The sequence below is a fragment of the Ascaphus truei genome, chromosome 1 (genome assembly GCF_040206685.1).
Source record: "Ascaphus truei isolate aAscTru1 chromosome 1, aAscTru1.hap1, whole genome shotgun sequence".
Taxonomy (NCBI): domain Eukaryota; kingdom Metazoa; phylum Chordata; class Amphibia; order Anura; family Ascaphidae; genus Ascaphus; species Ascaphus truei.
In genome coordinates this window covers 445328899-445342076 of record NC_134483.1, presented here as the reverse complement: position 1 = coordinate 445342076, position 13178 = coordinate 445328899, and the positions used below count along the sequence as shown (strand labels likewise).

General features: G+C 39.1%; 1 protein-coding gene across 1 annotated transcript in view; it reads right to left on the bottom strand.

Moving 5' to 3' along the window:
- Positions 1–13178, bottom strand: part of PRSS12 (serine protease 12) — a 139334-nt gene that overhangs the window by 30705 nt on the left and 95451 nt on the right. Inside the window, exon 8 of the mRNA XM_075616387.1 lies at positions 8807–8948. Coding sequence (XP_075472502.1) covers positions 8807–8948 — 142 coding nt within the window. The remainder of the gene's footprint in view (positions 1–8806; positions 8949–13178) is intronic.

Here is a 13178-nt window from a genome sequence, read left to right as displayed (position 1 = left end):
AACCACATATTTATCAGGTAAGATCATTTCATACCACCTCATTGTGTGCAGATAACAGTAACTATGATTATTTGTGACATCACCATAAAGAACAGGTGCATTTAAAATTGTATGTGTGTCTAGTGAGGATTTGGTAATCAATGGACAAGAGTTTATATTCACTCTAAACTGGAATTTGTCATATACATCTATACCAGTAATACTGTTGATAATGTATTTAGTAACCAGTATGACTCCGAGGAGGTAATTGTATATTTGGCCAATCCCATTGCAATAGCACACTTTGAACAAAATAGAATTACTGTACTACCTAAAAACAATGTCTGATTCTACAGCCCTGAGTTGCACTTCTGCTCCTTATCTAATGTTTCTCATCAGGTTTCTTAACCAATCAATCAGTTCCTAATTCCCTTTAATAGGTTGTTTGAGGACTAGACCAAACCACCCAGAAACACTGCTAAACTGAAAGTTCTCTGCTTTGATTTACTATAAAACAATATAACAATGGTTCCATTAAGAGCCAGCCAGCAAATATACTCAAATGATGTACCCTCTATTTTCCATTGTAGTTAATGGTCGGGACCAATTCCCAAAATATAATCCTATTCCCACAAGTCTGAACCCCCGCCCCCCCTCAGACACAGAACTTTATTTCACATACTGTACTGTAATATTAATAGTTTCATAACCATTCACACTTTATGTAGCAAGTGTAATACTGTAGTACAGTATGTGCTGACTTTATTCACATCACCAACTTTTAACTCAATGCTCCAAGTTATTTAGCACATTCAGTCTAATCATGACAAACTGAATGGAAATGCCGTAATGCTATGGGTTTTAACTGTATTCCCTTTGCAATCATGAACTGCTATGTGGATGTAAAGCCAATTTTGACATTTCTAAACCATTTCCACTGGACAAATTCACAGTCTTTCCAACCAGGAGGAAAATTAAACGGGATAATAATGGCTCATACGAAGAACACAACAACCAGGAAAAGTAAGAAGGAATTAATAACTATGCAATAACTCCAACTAACCCATTGGCAGAGCGCACTCAACGCAACTCCTGTTATGTTTAACAGTACACTTGAGCATTTTCCAAAAGCATTGTAGCATGTTATGTACACTTCCCTCCCTCCCAAAAGCCTGGTAAATGTCTCTTAACATACCCTGCCGGGATCTTACTACAGTACCACACAGAGTTGAAGTGTTCAGCAATTCTTGGCTACTAAATAAGGTTGGAAATGCACTAGTTACTTTTTGGCCTTAAAGGCAGGTAACCTCTGGAATCTTTAAAATAACCTTATAGTATAGTGTTTCTGCCAGATATATTTCCATCAAAACATTTTTTTTACGTGTTCAGTCACATTATTCACACTCTATTAATGAAAATGGCTAGAATAATCTGATAAAAGAATAAATGATGTAGTGAATGGATAAGGGGTCGGATCTAATCCTGGAAGGAAAACTGGAGTACTGATGAAATCAGAGTAAATGAGTACTTCAGCAGAGCAAACTTTCGCAACTGTAAATCATTAGGAATCTTTTGGAGTCCTGGAAAACGCTGTTTTTATGTTATCGGCTATCATCAAGCCAGATTAGGCATTGCAGTCCTTAAAATCATTTATTTTTACTCATATTCATTGAAAGCTTTTTTAGTGATGAGTGACAATCTGCAAAAAAAAATTAAATAAATTGCATAACAGTGCATTTAAGCCAACAGCTACTTCCTCAGTGTAATGCGAAGAGATATCTCATTGCATAATGGGCCATATTTTCTACGCAGTACTATTGGCACTAGTAGGGGGCCTATGCTATAAGCATTCATAAGCCACTTATCGGCCAAAATGCCTACTGCTATTCAGTAAGCCTCGATAAGTGGGTGATAAAGGCATGAATCGCCCAAAATTTCAGCCATCATAAAAAAATCGCCGGGTGAGCAGCGATAAGCCACTAATCGATAGGTTATGAAACTCGTGCAATTCTAGTAGCCACGATTAGGTTATCGAGGCTCTAAAATCCTCACACCAGGAAAAGTTGGCGTGAGGCTGGTGAAAAGCTGCTGAGAGGCGGCGATACAGGACTTAGGAAAAAAAATGCTTTTTTTCTGCATTGGATTGATGCCGGGATTCTCCGGAGCTGATTTCACGTAATATCAGCACCGGATACCCCCTGCATAAATCTCATGCAATAAAAAAGCATTTACAGGCAACTTCATTACCTTATGGGTATGGGGGAGATGCGTGCTCCAACGTAAGGGAAAGCTTATCAGTCCATAAATCTTGACAGAACTCTTATATGTAACTATATAACGGAGTGGTTATACTAAAAATGACCTGTGAGTCACCAATAAATACCAGAATCACTTCTCCTGGAGGGACATTAAGAATGCATATATCACCTCAGAGTCACCTCATTGGAGGAATAAAGGTACAGGCACTCATCCATAATGATCATAATAACACAATTAGAGTGCAGACTTTGTAATCATACCCACTCCTATAGTCTGCGAGAGTCCAATATGGCGTGCCAGCCGTCAATGCAGAAATCCAGAGTAGAAGAACAAGAGAAAACAGCGCACTGCCCGAGAGTCAGGTGGTGAAAAATAAAATCCTATTTATTCAGTACAATAGTAGGAATAATCCTTGATAAAGGATTTTACTGTCCAAAACGCGTAGGAGGATCCTGTTCACCTCCTGGGGTGATGTTTTTTGTTCTATTGTACTGAATAAATAGGATTTTATTTTTCACCACCTGACTCCCGGGCATTGCGCTGTTTTCTCTTGTTCTTCAACTTCATTACCTTAGCGGCTAACCGCCAAGCAATTAAAAGAAAAAAAAAAAAACAGCACTAGCCAACCAATTAAATAAATAAAAGCACTAGCCAACCAATCAATTTAATAAATAAAAGCACTAAACAACAAAACAAATAATTAATTTTAAACACTAGCCAACAAAACAATTAATGAATTTAAACCAGTAGCCAACAAAACTAATAATTAATTTAAAACGCTAACCAATCCTAAAATGTACTAAAAACAAGTCATCCAAATTCTAAACAATTGAATCCAAACAATAAAAAACAAATAGAAAAAATTACAATCAATTGAAAACAAGCATTTGCCAAACAATGCATTCCCTATCATTGTATTTATCTGTACCAAGGGGCACAGATTAATACATTATCAGTCAATGGGAAATCACAAACATAAAAATAAATAAATACAATGAAAACGGAAAAAAAGACATTTACATATTTAACTTGCCTTTAGAAGTCTTCACCCTCCGAATCCTGTTGTATCCGCAAGCTCTGGTACTGCAACGTTATCAATCCGCAATCCAACGCCATCCACCTGAAGACCAGCATCAGGTAAAAAAAAAATCTTGTTTCTTTTATCTTCTTTCACCGTCTTCTTTCTTCATCTGTAATTGTTTTCTTCTTTTCTTTAATCTTCTTTCTTCATCTGTCAATCCAAAACCCCATGGTAAATCCATAGCAGGATGTTCTCTTGTCGGCTTCTTGAGGTAAAATGAGATGTACAGGCCTTATATATGGCCTGTGACGTCACATTTTATGGTCAGATAGTACAGTTTCAATCCGATTGGACGCTGATTGTATCGTGTGCCCGCCTCTTTTTTTTTTTTTAAAGGATGTGACGTCATTTCCAAGGGAGGTATGTCACATCCTTAAAACCACATGGCTATATCACATGGTATTACAGCCAATGGGATTGAAGACAATCCCATTGATTGCTGTACCATGTGATAGGTTACATTAGTTCAAAAGGATGTGACATCATCCTTTAAAGTGACGTCACATCCTTTTGAACTAATGTGACCTATCGCATGGTACAGCAACCAATGAGATTGTCTTCAATCCCATTGGCTGTAATACCATGTGATATAGCCATGTGGTTTTAAGGATGTGACGTACCTCCCTAGCAAATGATGTCACATCCTTAAAAATAAAAAAAAAGAGGCGGGCACATGATGCAGCATCCAATTGGATTGGCACTGTACCATCTGACCATAAAATGTGACATCATTTAAGTCCTGTAAGTCTCATTTTATCTCAAGAAGCCGACGAGAGAACATCCTGTTCTGGATTTACCATTGGGCTTTGGATTGACAGATGAAGAAAGAAGATTAAAGAAAAGAAGAAAATAATGACAGATGAAGAAAGAAGACGGTGATAGAAGATAAAAGAAAGAAGATTTTTTTTTTTACCTGACGCTGGTCTTCAAGGTGGATGGCATTGGATTGCGGGTGATGATGTTGCAGTACCAGAGCTTGCGGACACAACAGGATTCAGAGGGTGAAGATTTCTAAAGGCAAGTTAAATATTGAATGTATGTAAATGTCTTTTTTTCCGTTTTCATTGTATTTATTTATTTTTATGTTTGTGATTGCCCATTGACTGACAACGTATTAATCTGTGCCCCTTTAGGGTAGAGATAAATACAGTTTTGAATTGATTGTAATTATTTCTATTTGTTTTGATTGTTTGGATTCAATTGTTTGGAATTTGGATGGCTTGTTTTTAGTACATTTTAGGATTGGTTAGCGTTTTAAATTAATTATTAGTTTTGTTGGCTACTAGTTAAATTCATTAATTGTTTTGTTGGCTAGTGTTTACAATTAATTATTTGTTTTGTTGGTTAGTGCTTTTATTTATTAAATTGATTGGTTGGCCAGTGCTTTTATTTATTTAATTGGGGTGTTTAGGTGCTTATATATCTTTTATTATTATGTATTTTTGGCCTTCATGCTTTTTTATTAGGTTGACCATTGACTGCTATAGTGGTTTATCATGTCTATATTATAAGGGTATGATGTACCACTATGCCAATCAATGCGTAGAGGATGGGCATAGTGGTCCCAGGGTGGGTGGTAGCCTGGGTGGGTAGTGGGGGATGCTGGGTTGACCCCTTAATTACTATAGCGGTTATTAAGCGCTAAAGTGATTAAAGGTTTAGGGATCATTAGATTGTAATTTTTCTTGTATTCTTTCTGGCAACGGAGGACATGTACCTGGAGTATGCTGATGAGGACGCCCTTCATCATGGGAGGGGTAAGTAGAACGGTTTATTTACTTTATTTATGCTGGCTAACGTTTTATTTTATAATGAGCAAATGAGCTTTTATCCATATTTGGATAATAGATATTTTGCACATTACTGTATGTGTTGGGGGGGATACACCTGCGGGGACCAACCGAGGGCCCACAGACACCCGTAGGGACAACCCAAGGGTCCCCAGATACCTGCGGGGACCACCAGTGGTCCCCAAGACACCCGCGGGGACCACCTGAGGGCCCCCAGACACCTGCGGCCTCTGGTATCAATCATGTGGAGGTAGAGGAGGTGGGTATTAGTGTTGTTGTGTTTTTAATGTTTATTGTGGGTAGCAGCTTTTTTAATATAAAATGTAATACTAGTGTAGATGAGCAGGGGCTTCCCGAGATACAGGCCCCGTTATGGTGTGCCGGTATCTCCTATGCATTTAAATGTCCTGCGTCACATGACCGTGGGAATAAAGTGCATAGGAGATACCGGCACTGCATGATGGGGCTTGTATCTCGGGAAGAATGGGGTCCCCGGTCCAGAAATCAGCGCAGTTCTGCTCCTGAGACCCCCTGCTCATCTACACTAGTATTAAATAACATTCATTTCGGGTGAGATTTGCGCAGGGAGAGGCTGCTCTCTATGAGCACCTCTCTCTGCAGCTGAAAGAAATCGCCTTTTGAGAGAGGCGATCATCACGCCGCTGACTACTCGCCCGTTTTGTGAATTTTGCTATCAGAGATAATCGAAGCTTTCTGAATACCGTAATAGCACTGCTCAAAAAACTGGCGATTTAAATGGCCCGGCGATTTTGTTATTATGAACGCTTATAGCATGGGCCCCTAAGTCTCATATGCCTGTTCACTTTAATGTACCATAAGGTGTTTTATGGAATAACATGGCTTGGTAAATATAGGCATACTACTCTAATCTTCTTTTATCAGTATCTTAGAAAACAAAAATTAGAGTTTAGAACTTTTAAGTTCTACGTTTTTTCTGCTAGAAATCAGCTATTGTAAATTAGGGCTAGAAATGGGGCACACATGAGGCAGAACCTTGTTTCCACCAAGCCTCAAGCAACAGAAATAGCAAACAAAAAGCACTGTTTGTTTTCAGTCTCATTATGTGGTGATGTTCCCTGCAACATTTTTACAACGCAGAGGCTTTGATACATAACAGCCATACAGTGCAGTGTCTGCTATGTCACCCATCCCAGCACAGATATTGCCGTTTCCTTAAAATGACCATGCCACTTATTATCAGGCTGTGCCGCCAGCCTTCAGACATTATGTCACACAACAGGTAATGTGCGTGTGATCTCATCTGATGCCTGGCTGCATTGTGATTAAGTATCCTAATACATTTAGGTTTCTAATAGCTCTCTTCTAATTTGGGAGTCAGAAGTCTAATGTGATTTAGCCTGTGTGTTTTATTCCGTGTTTCATATAATGACACTGTTGACTTGCAGACATTTAAAGTTATCCAGTGACCCGCTCAGTGCTGGAGGGACCAGAGCGATGATTTGCTTGCCCTTCCAGAACTGAGAAGTTCAATTACAGTCCAGACAGTTGACAAACTTAAGGCTAGTTAGTCTATGTTATCAAATGTCTACTGTCTATTTGTAATAATTTGTCAAGAGAAACTGAAATGTATAGTGTTGCTTGTGGGGAAACTATACAACAGTAGAATCTGGAGTAGTGCAATCAAAGCCCTGTCACTCCAGTGTGTTCCTTTGTGCAACTTCTGTGCGGAGGAAATCTTCTCTCTTCACAATTTATTCTGCAGATGTCCCAAAAATTACACCAAGTAACCTTAACTAACATGAGAAAACAACATAGTTGCTTATCTGTGAATTAAAAGCACTTCATAGACATAAAAAATGTAATCCCTAAAATCCAAATGTATGTCAAAATAATTTATTTTGCAATGCCAAAATAAAATGAATATAACATATTTTTTCTACTAAGCAGTGTTACTTCTTCTAGGAATGATATTCCTGTAGAAATGTTGCATAAAGAGGTGCATTCTTATAGACAGGTGTTGAGGTAGAAATCAGGCAGGTCTCAAAGCTGCAACAAATGCCAACAAAATACCAGAGGTGCAATCATACTGTTTTGGAAAGCTATGGTAGACCATTATAAGTTAAAGCCTCTTCTAGTAATTTTTGGCAACAAGTTAATATTTTTTAAAAAGCTGTGTAACAGAGACTTATCCCTGTTTAAGAAAAACTGCCTCTAGATACTCTAAGGAATCCATCAGGGAGCCGGTTAATTGCAGCCAGTCAATTAACCAGGCTCCACCTGGCTAATCAGAGCTCTAGAAAACCTCCTGTGGGAAACTGCCAGGAGAGACTCCTCAGCACACAACTGGGCTGACATGAGGAGTACAAAGGCTGTGCTGACAACAAGACACACTCACAACAAACTTATCTTCATGGGAGCAGCTGGACTGTAACACCTGTATCTGGAGGAACCGGAGACGCCGCACCAGCACAGCCAGATAAGACTTTCTTATATATTGCTAAATATATATTGATAAATATATTATATGTTTTTAGACTGGGAACAGGCCTATCCAACCAGTCAAAGATAGTTAGGGCATGTATTCTATATTTAATCTCCAAAGTGGAGTAGGTGTTTGTTTATTTTGTTTTTGTATGCTGTACAGAGCTTAAAGGAACAGGCTCAACAAAGTCATGTTTTAATTTCACCCAAATTGGTCTCCATTAGGGTACCTCTGCACACATCTCTTACAAGCTTCAATAGACTTTACAGCTCCAGTGTGTCCTTTCTGCTTCTTGTATTAGAGAGCCATCTTAAGTAATGTCTTACAGAGAAAAAAAGAAGCATTTTACACGAAGCACCAAGTCTTTCAAGAAAATCATGTTTCCAGCCTTGTCCACTTAGTACATGGGCTGCCCGCTAAAAAGAAGCCCCCACAGTAACAGCAGGTACAGTATCTTGCCACGGGTGCATGGTGCTCCAATCAAGGAGAAGATTAGTGCCAAAGATGAAAAAAATCCAACAGTACTCCACTGGCCTTAGAAAAATAGCAAATGTATTATATAGCAAAAACTATCAATGTTTCAGTCACATTATCATATCTTACCTGTGTTGTACAGATGAGTGTTTTGGGAGGTGTATAAGTCAATGGGTACTCTACAAACCTCACTCTATCTCCTTCCCCTTCACTTCCTCCCTCAACCATTTTTCTCCTTCACCCTCTCCTTTCAGGGTCTGGATGGCTAAGACAAACTTAATGTCACATTATTGGATGCCAAAACAACATTATGCGACAATAACGTGTTGTTGCAAATAATTAGCTTTGAGGATACATGTTAACGTCATGGGAAAAAAGTCTGTTTCCAATTAGGTAACATCACGTTATGATTTAACAGAGCGGTGTAGATCTTGCCCTAATAGTGACATACAACAAAAAAACAATGGCCCATATTTCTTAAGCGATGCCATAAGATACTGTAAGGCCTCCTCTTCTCTTATGGCATAGCTTTGTAAATATTGGCCTGTGTCTTTCTATCTGTATAGCTCATCATTAATATGAATTGCTGCCCATCTTTATTGTATAATGTGTTTCCAGGTATCTGGATCATTAGTATGAATTAATAATTTGGCATCTTCCCAGGTTATTGCAAATGAATTGAACACTTTCCTGAAGTCCGATAGGAATGTATTGCTTGGTGAGAAAATACAGCACATCCACTAAAATCAACGTTCTTACTTGTAGCCAAGCTGCCGACACACAATAGAGGCATCCTTATCAGTCCATCCATCATCGCAGATTGTCCCCCACTGGCCATTGAGATAAATCTCCACACGCCCTTCTTTCTTTGTCTCGCCATCCATCAGTCTGATGGGAGGACCTGATAACAATTGCAGCAGTAAAAAGAAGACGGATGCAACATCTGACATCACTCTTTCCATTTGTGAAGATTTGCATGTCTGTTTGTTTTTTGGTTAGAACAAAGGAACTACAAATGCCAAGTAAAGAATTAAAGGGAATATCTGTGAGGTGCCCAATACTCAGAAAGTCTTTCTATCCCAAGCCATGGTACGTTTGGCTTTGTAATACCTTTATATTGGTTCTGCAGACAAGTACAAACAGGATCTTTGGTTTTGGCATTACATTTTTGGCACTAATTCTAAACACATGACTACAGTAGCTGGCTGCAAAATAGGTTACAAAAAAGCTGCAGATCACGAGGAATCTTAATTATTTCCTATGACATTTGGTAGTCGCACTACAAAATCTCATAGAAAGTAATCATAAAGCTAGTACGCACATTGCATTAGGTCTCTGTTTGTGCCCCCTTGTGAAAGATATGCATAATATAGCCAGAAAGTACTTTTGCACATATGCTCAAAATATTGAAGCCCATAAGACACAATATTAATGTGAAATCTTGACAGAATGATTATAGAAAAAACACATGTGCCTTTCAATACTCTGTGGTTGAATTGCATGAGCCTACGTTTGTAATTCACATTAGTATCAGGAAAATTGAGGTAATGAAATGGTGAAATATGAACGGATTTTTATTTTAAAGGACCTGGCATTGTTTATATTCTATGTTAAAGTATATTGGCCAAGGCAGCACAGCGGGCTCATGTTTCTTGCAGACAGCATACTTTCTTCTTGTTATTTTTGGGTTGGTTGGACTCTTTCAATAAACCAACTTTATCTATTAAAGTTACACATAATTATTGCCTATATTATTCCCCAGGAAAAAAAAAAAGAAATCCTTCATGCTAGTACCAAAGCACTGAAACATCTGCAATTGTTATCTATTGCCGTAATGGAATGCTATTACAGTTTCAGGAGCCAGCTGCATGGTTCTGCAATATAAGAGTCCTTCAAATCATCAGCAGATGCTGTAAGGGGGAATTACACCTACTCTTTCCTCCTTCAAGGCTAATTTAATTTAATTTGAAATCAGGAAATGACAAAGTACAGTGGGTATAAGTAAGATCGTTAGAGGCTCCAAAATTCACATTCCAGGTTCCTTATGAAAATGTAAAGACTAACATCATAAATTTATTTTTATTTTTTTTAAATAGGGAGGAAAAAGTCATAAGCATTGTACCATACAATGTGGAATTGGACATTAAAATATGTGTGATAAACTATAGATCAAAAATATATTATTTATGGTACTATGTTCTAGAATTAAAAGAGAGAATGGGTCCCATTTGATAGCATGCTTGTGGAGCATGATGTACTTGACGTAATTAGCGGATATTATAAATTAGCTCTGGGGAGTCAGTCAGGCAGAAAATTGGCAGCCTGCAATCTCTTGGGCCAGATGACTGGATGTCAGTCATTGCTAACTGTTTTTCTTGTATGACTTGCCCCTCAAACCAGCTGTCCTATTACCCTTTGCCTTTGCTATCTCACATCCCTCTCACAAATGGCTAATCCTTCCTTAAACCTGCTTTATAATCCATCTGGCTCTCCCATGCTCCATCGTGTAAAAAGCTCCCCCACATCACTGTCAAACATTACAAATAATATGGGGTTGTGCGAGGGTTGCCTCTTATCTGATAAGAAGGATGTCTCATTCAGAAGATGATGCTGATGTGATAGAACTACTCAGTGTGGTCTTTATATTGTCTTTAAGAGAACTCCCCAAGTCCAGTCCTCAAGAGCAACAAATCACGCAGTTTCCCAGGACAACTTTAGCAAGAGTTCCTGGTGATAATTTCAGCTTGGTTAATTGGTTAATTAAGTGTTAATTAGAGAAACCCTTGAAAACATGCTCTGTTAATTACTCTCATGTAATGACCTTGGGGTGTCCTGCTCTATAAACACAGTTAAATGGTCTCTACATTATGCTTATCATAAGAACAAATTCTGGAAGAAGTTTTATCATACTCACCCGTTTAGTATTAGTGTTAAATTGTCATTACCAGGTCTATTACATGGGGTTTAATTTTTATGAAGTCACTACACCTTGGTACATTTGCAAATGTTCAGCCTCCTTTTTCAAAGCTGTGCCATTTTCCGCCCCTATACAGTACACTGTTTTCTAATGCCTGACTTATCTTAGCTGCATGGAGACTTGCATTGCATCGAGAAGCAGGTCCTGAGGAAGCAAACTGTGCTGCCTGAGGTTTGACTCATAGTCCAGCTGCTCTCCTGACATTATTGTGCTGTATGTATATGTATGTATATTTAGCCCTCTTTCCTGCTGATATAGGCAAGAATAATGATAATAAGCAACAACGTTGTAACCTTTTACTAGTAAGTGAATGCAAAACCTATCACACATATAACACATATAATCACAGTGCATGAGTAGCTAGTATTTAGCAATCAGACACCTGTGGCCTTGTCACACTTCAAATGTACATAGTTACATAGTTACATAGTAGATGAGGTTGAAAAAAGACATAGGTCCATCAAGTTCAACCTATGCTAAATTTAGACAACAGATACTTTATCCTATATCTATACTTACTTATTGATCCAGAGGAAGGCAAACAAAAAACCCCATTAAGGGGAAAAATTAATTCCTTCCTGACTCCAAGAATTGGCAATCGGATTAATCCCTGGATCAACATCCTTCCCATGTATACTTATTTGGTATATCCCTGTATACCTTTCCCATCTAAAAAGATGTCCAACCTTTTTTTGAACAACTCTATTGTATCTGCCATCACAGTCTCCATGGGTAATGAATTCCACATTGTAACTGCCCTTACTGTAAAGAACCCTTTCCTTTGTTGCTGGTGAAATTTCCTTTCCTTCAACCTAAAGGGATGGCCCGAGTCCTTAGTACTGCCCGTGGGATGAATAGTTATTTTGAAAGCTCCTTGTATTGTCCCCGAATATATTTGTATATAGTTATCATATCCCCTCTTAGACGCTTCTTTTATAATGTAAATAAATCTAATTTTTTAATTTATTTATTTAGAAAAATGTTTTACCAGGAAGTAATACATTTAGAGTTACCTCTCGTTTTCAAGTATGTCCTGGGCATAGTTAATATGACAAATAATACATGGTTACAAATACAGTTACATAAATGAACAGGGTATACATTATAAACAATACATTGCATGCACAGTTAGAGAAGATGTATATTATAGGCTTATCTAACAGTTACAGACCAGATTAAAATGTGAGACAGCCTTAGTTTTGAAAGAAATTAAATTGGTGGTGGATGTGAGAGTCTCTGGTAGGTTGTTCCAGTTTTGGGGTGCACGGTAAGAGAAGGAGGAGCGGCCTCCTTAGCTAGCCTCTCCTCATAAGTTAGATTGTCCATCCTCTTTATTAATTTGGTGGCTCTTCTCTGCACTCTCTCTAGTTCCATAATGTCTTTTCTTAGGATTGGTGCCCAAAATTGTACTCCATATTCAAGGTGTGGTCTTACTAGTGCTTTGTAAAGGGGCATAATTATGTTTACTTCCCTTCCATCCATTGCCCGTTTGATGCTAGATAAGATCTTGTTTGCCTTTCCAGCTACTGCATAACTGTAGCAATGTCCCCTTCTCCCACCACCGCGTGTACCCCACACCGTGTCCAATGTATTTGACCAGTCCCTTGGTCACTCAACCCAGTGTCCCCAATGAACCCTCCCCCAAGGCGGGATCAGTGCCTGTAGGTACCGGTGTTGGTGCACTTATTATAATACCTTCCGGCCGCTCCAGCTGCCGGTAACTGTACTTCGCAAAGGATCCGCCGATCCAGGGTAGTCTCTCACGAGTAGTTGCTTGTCTCCAGCAGCTTGCTCCCAAACCACTGACCGCACAGCAGCGTAGAAAGAATACTGTGTCCCTGTCTGCTAGTACAGTAAAGGGTATGCTGTCCCTATCTATGGCTGTTCCCCGCAGTACCACAAGCTAGTGGTGACTCAGGGCCTGCACTGGGGCCTAAGGGGAATCTCTGGCCTATGCTGGTGGGTCACTGACCCCCTGCAACCCACAACTGCTCTCCCCTTGCTTCCCCGGGGCGCACTGCTAGCGTGGTCTCTCCCCCACGCTTCCCTTTCCTGCCTGCCATCAATCCCTTCACTCCTATTCTTTCCCTGGTGTCATGTGGCTCTGCTGAGGCTCATGGGAATTGTAGTCCCACCTCAGAGCCACCTCTCCAT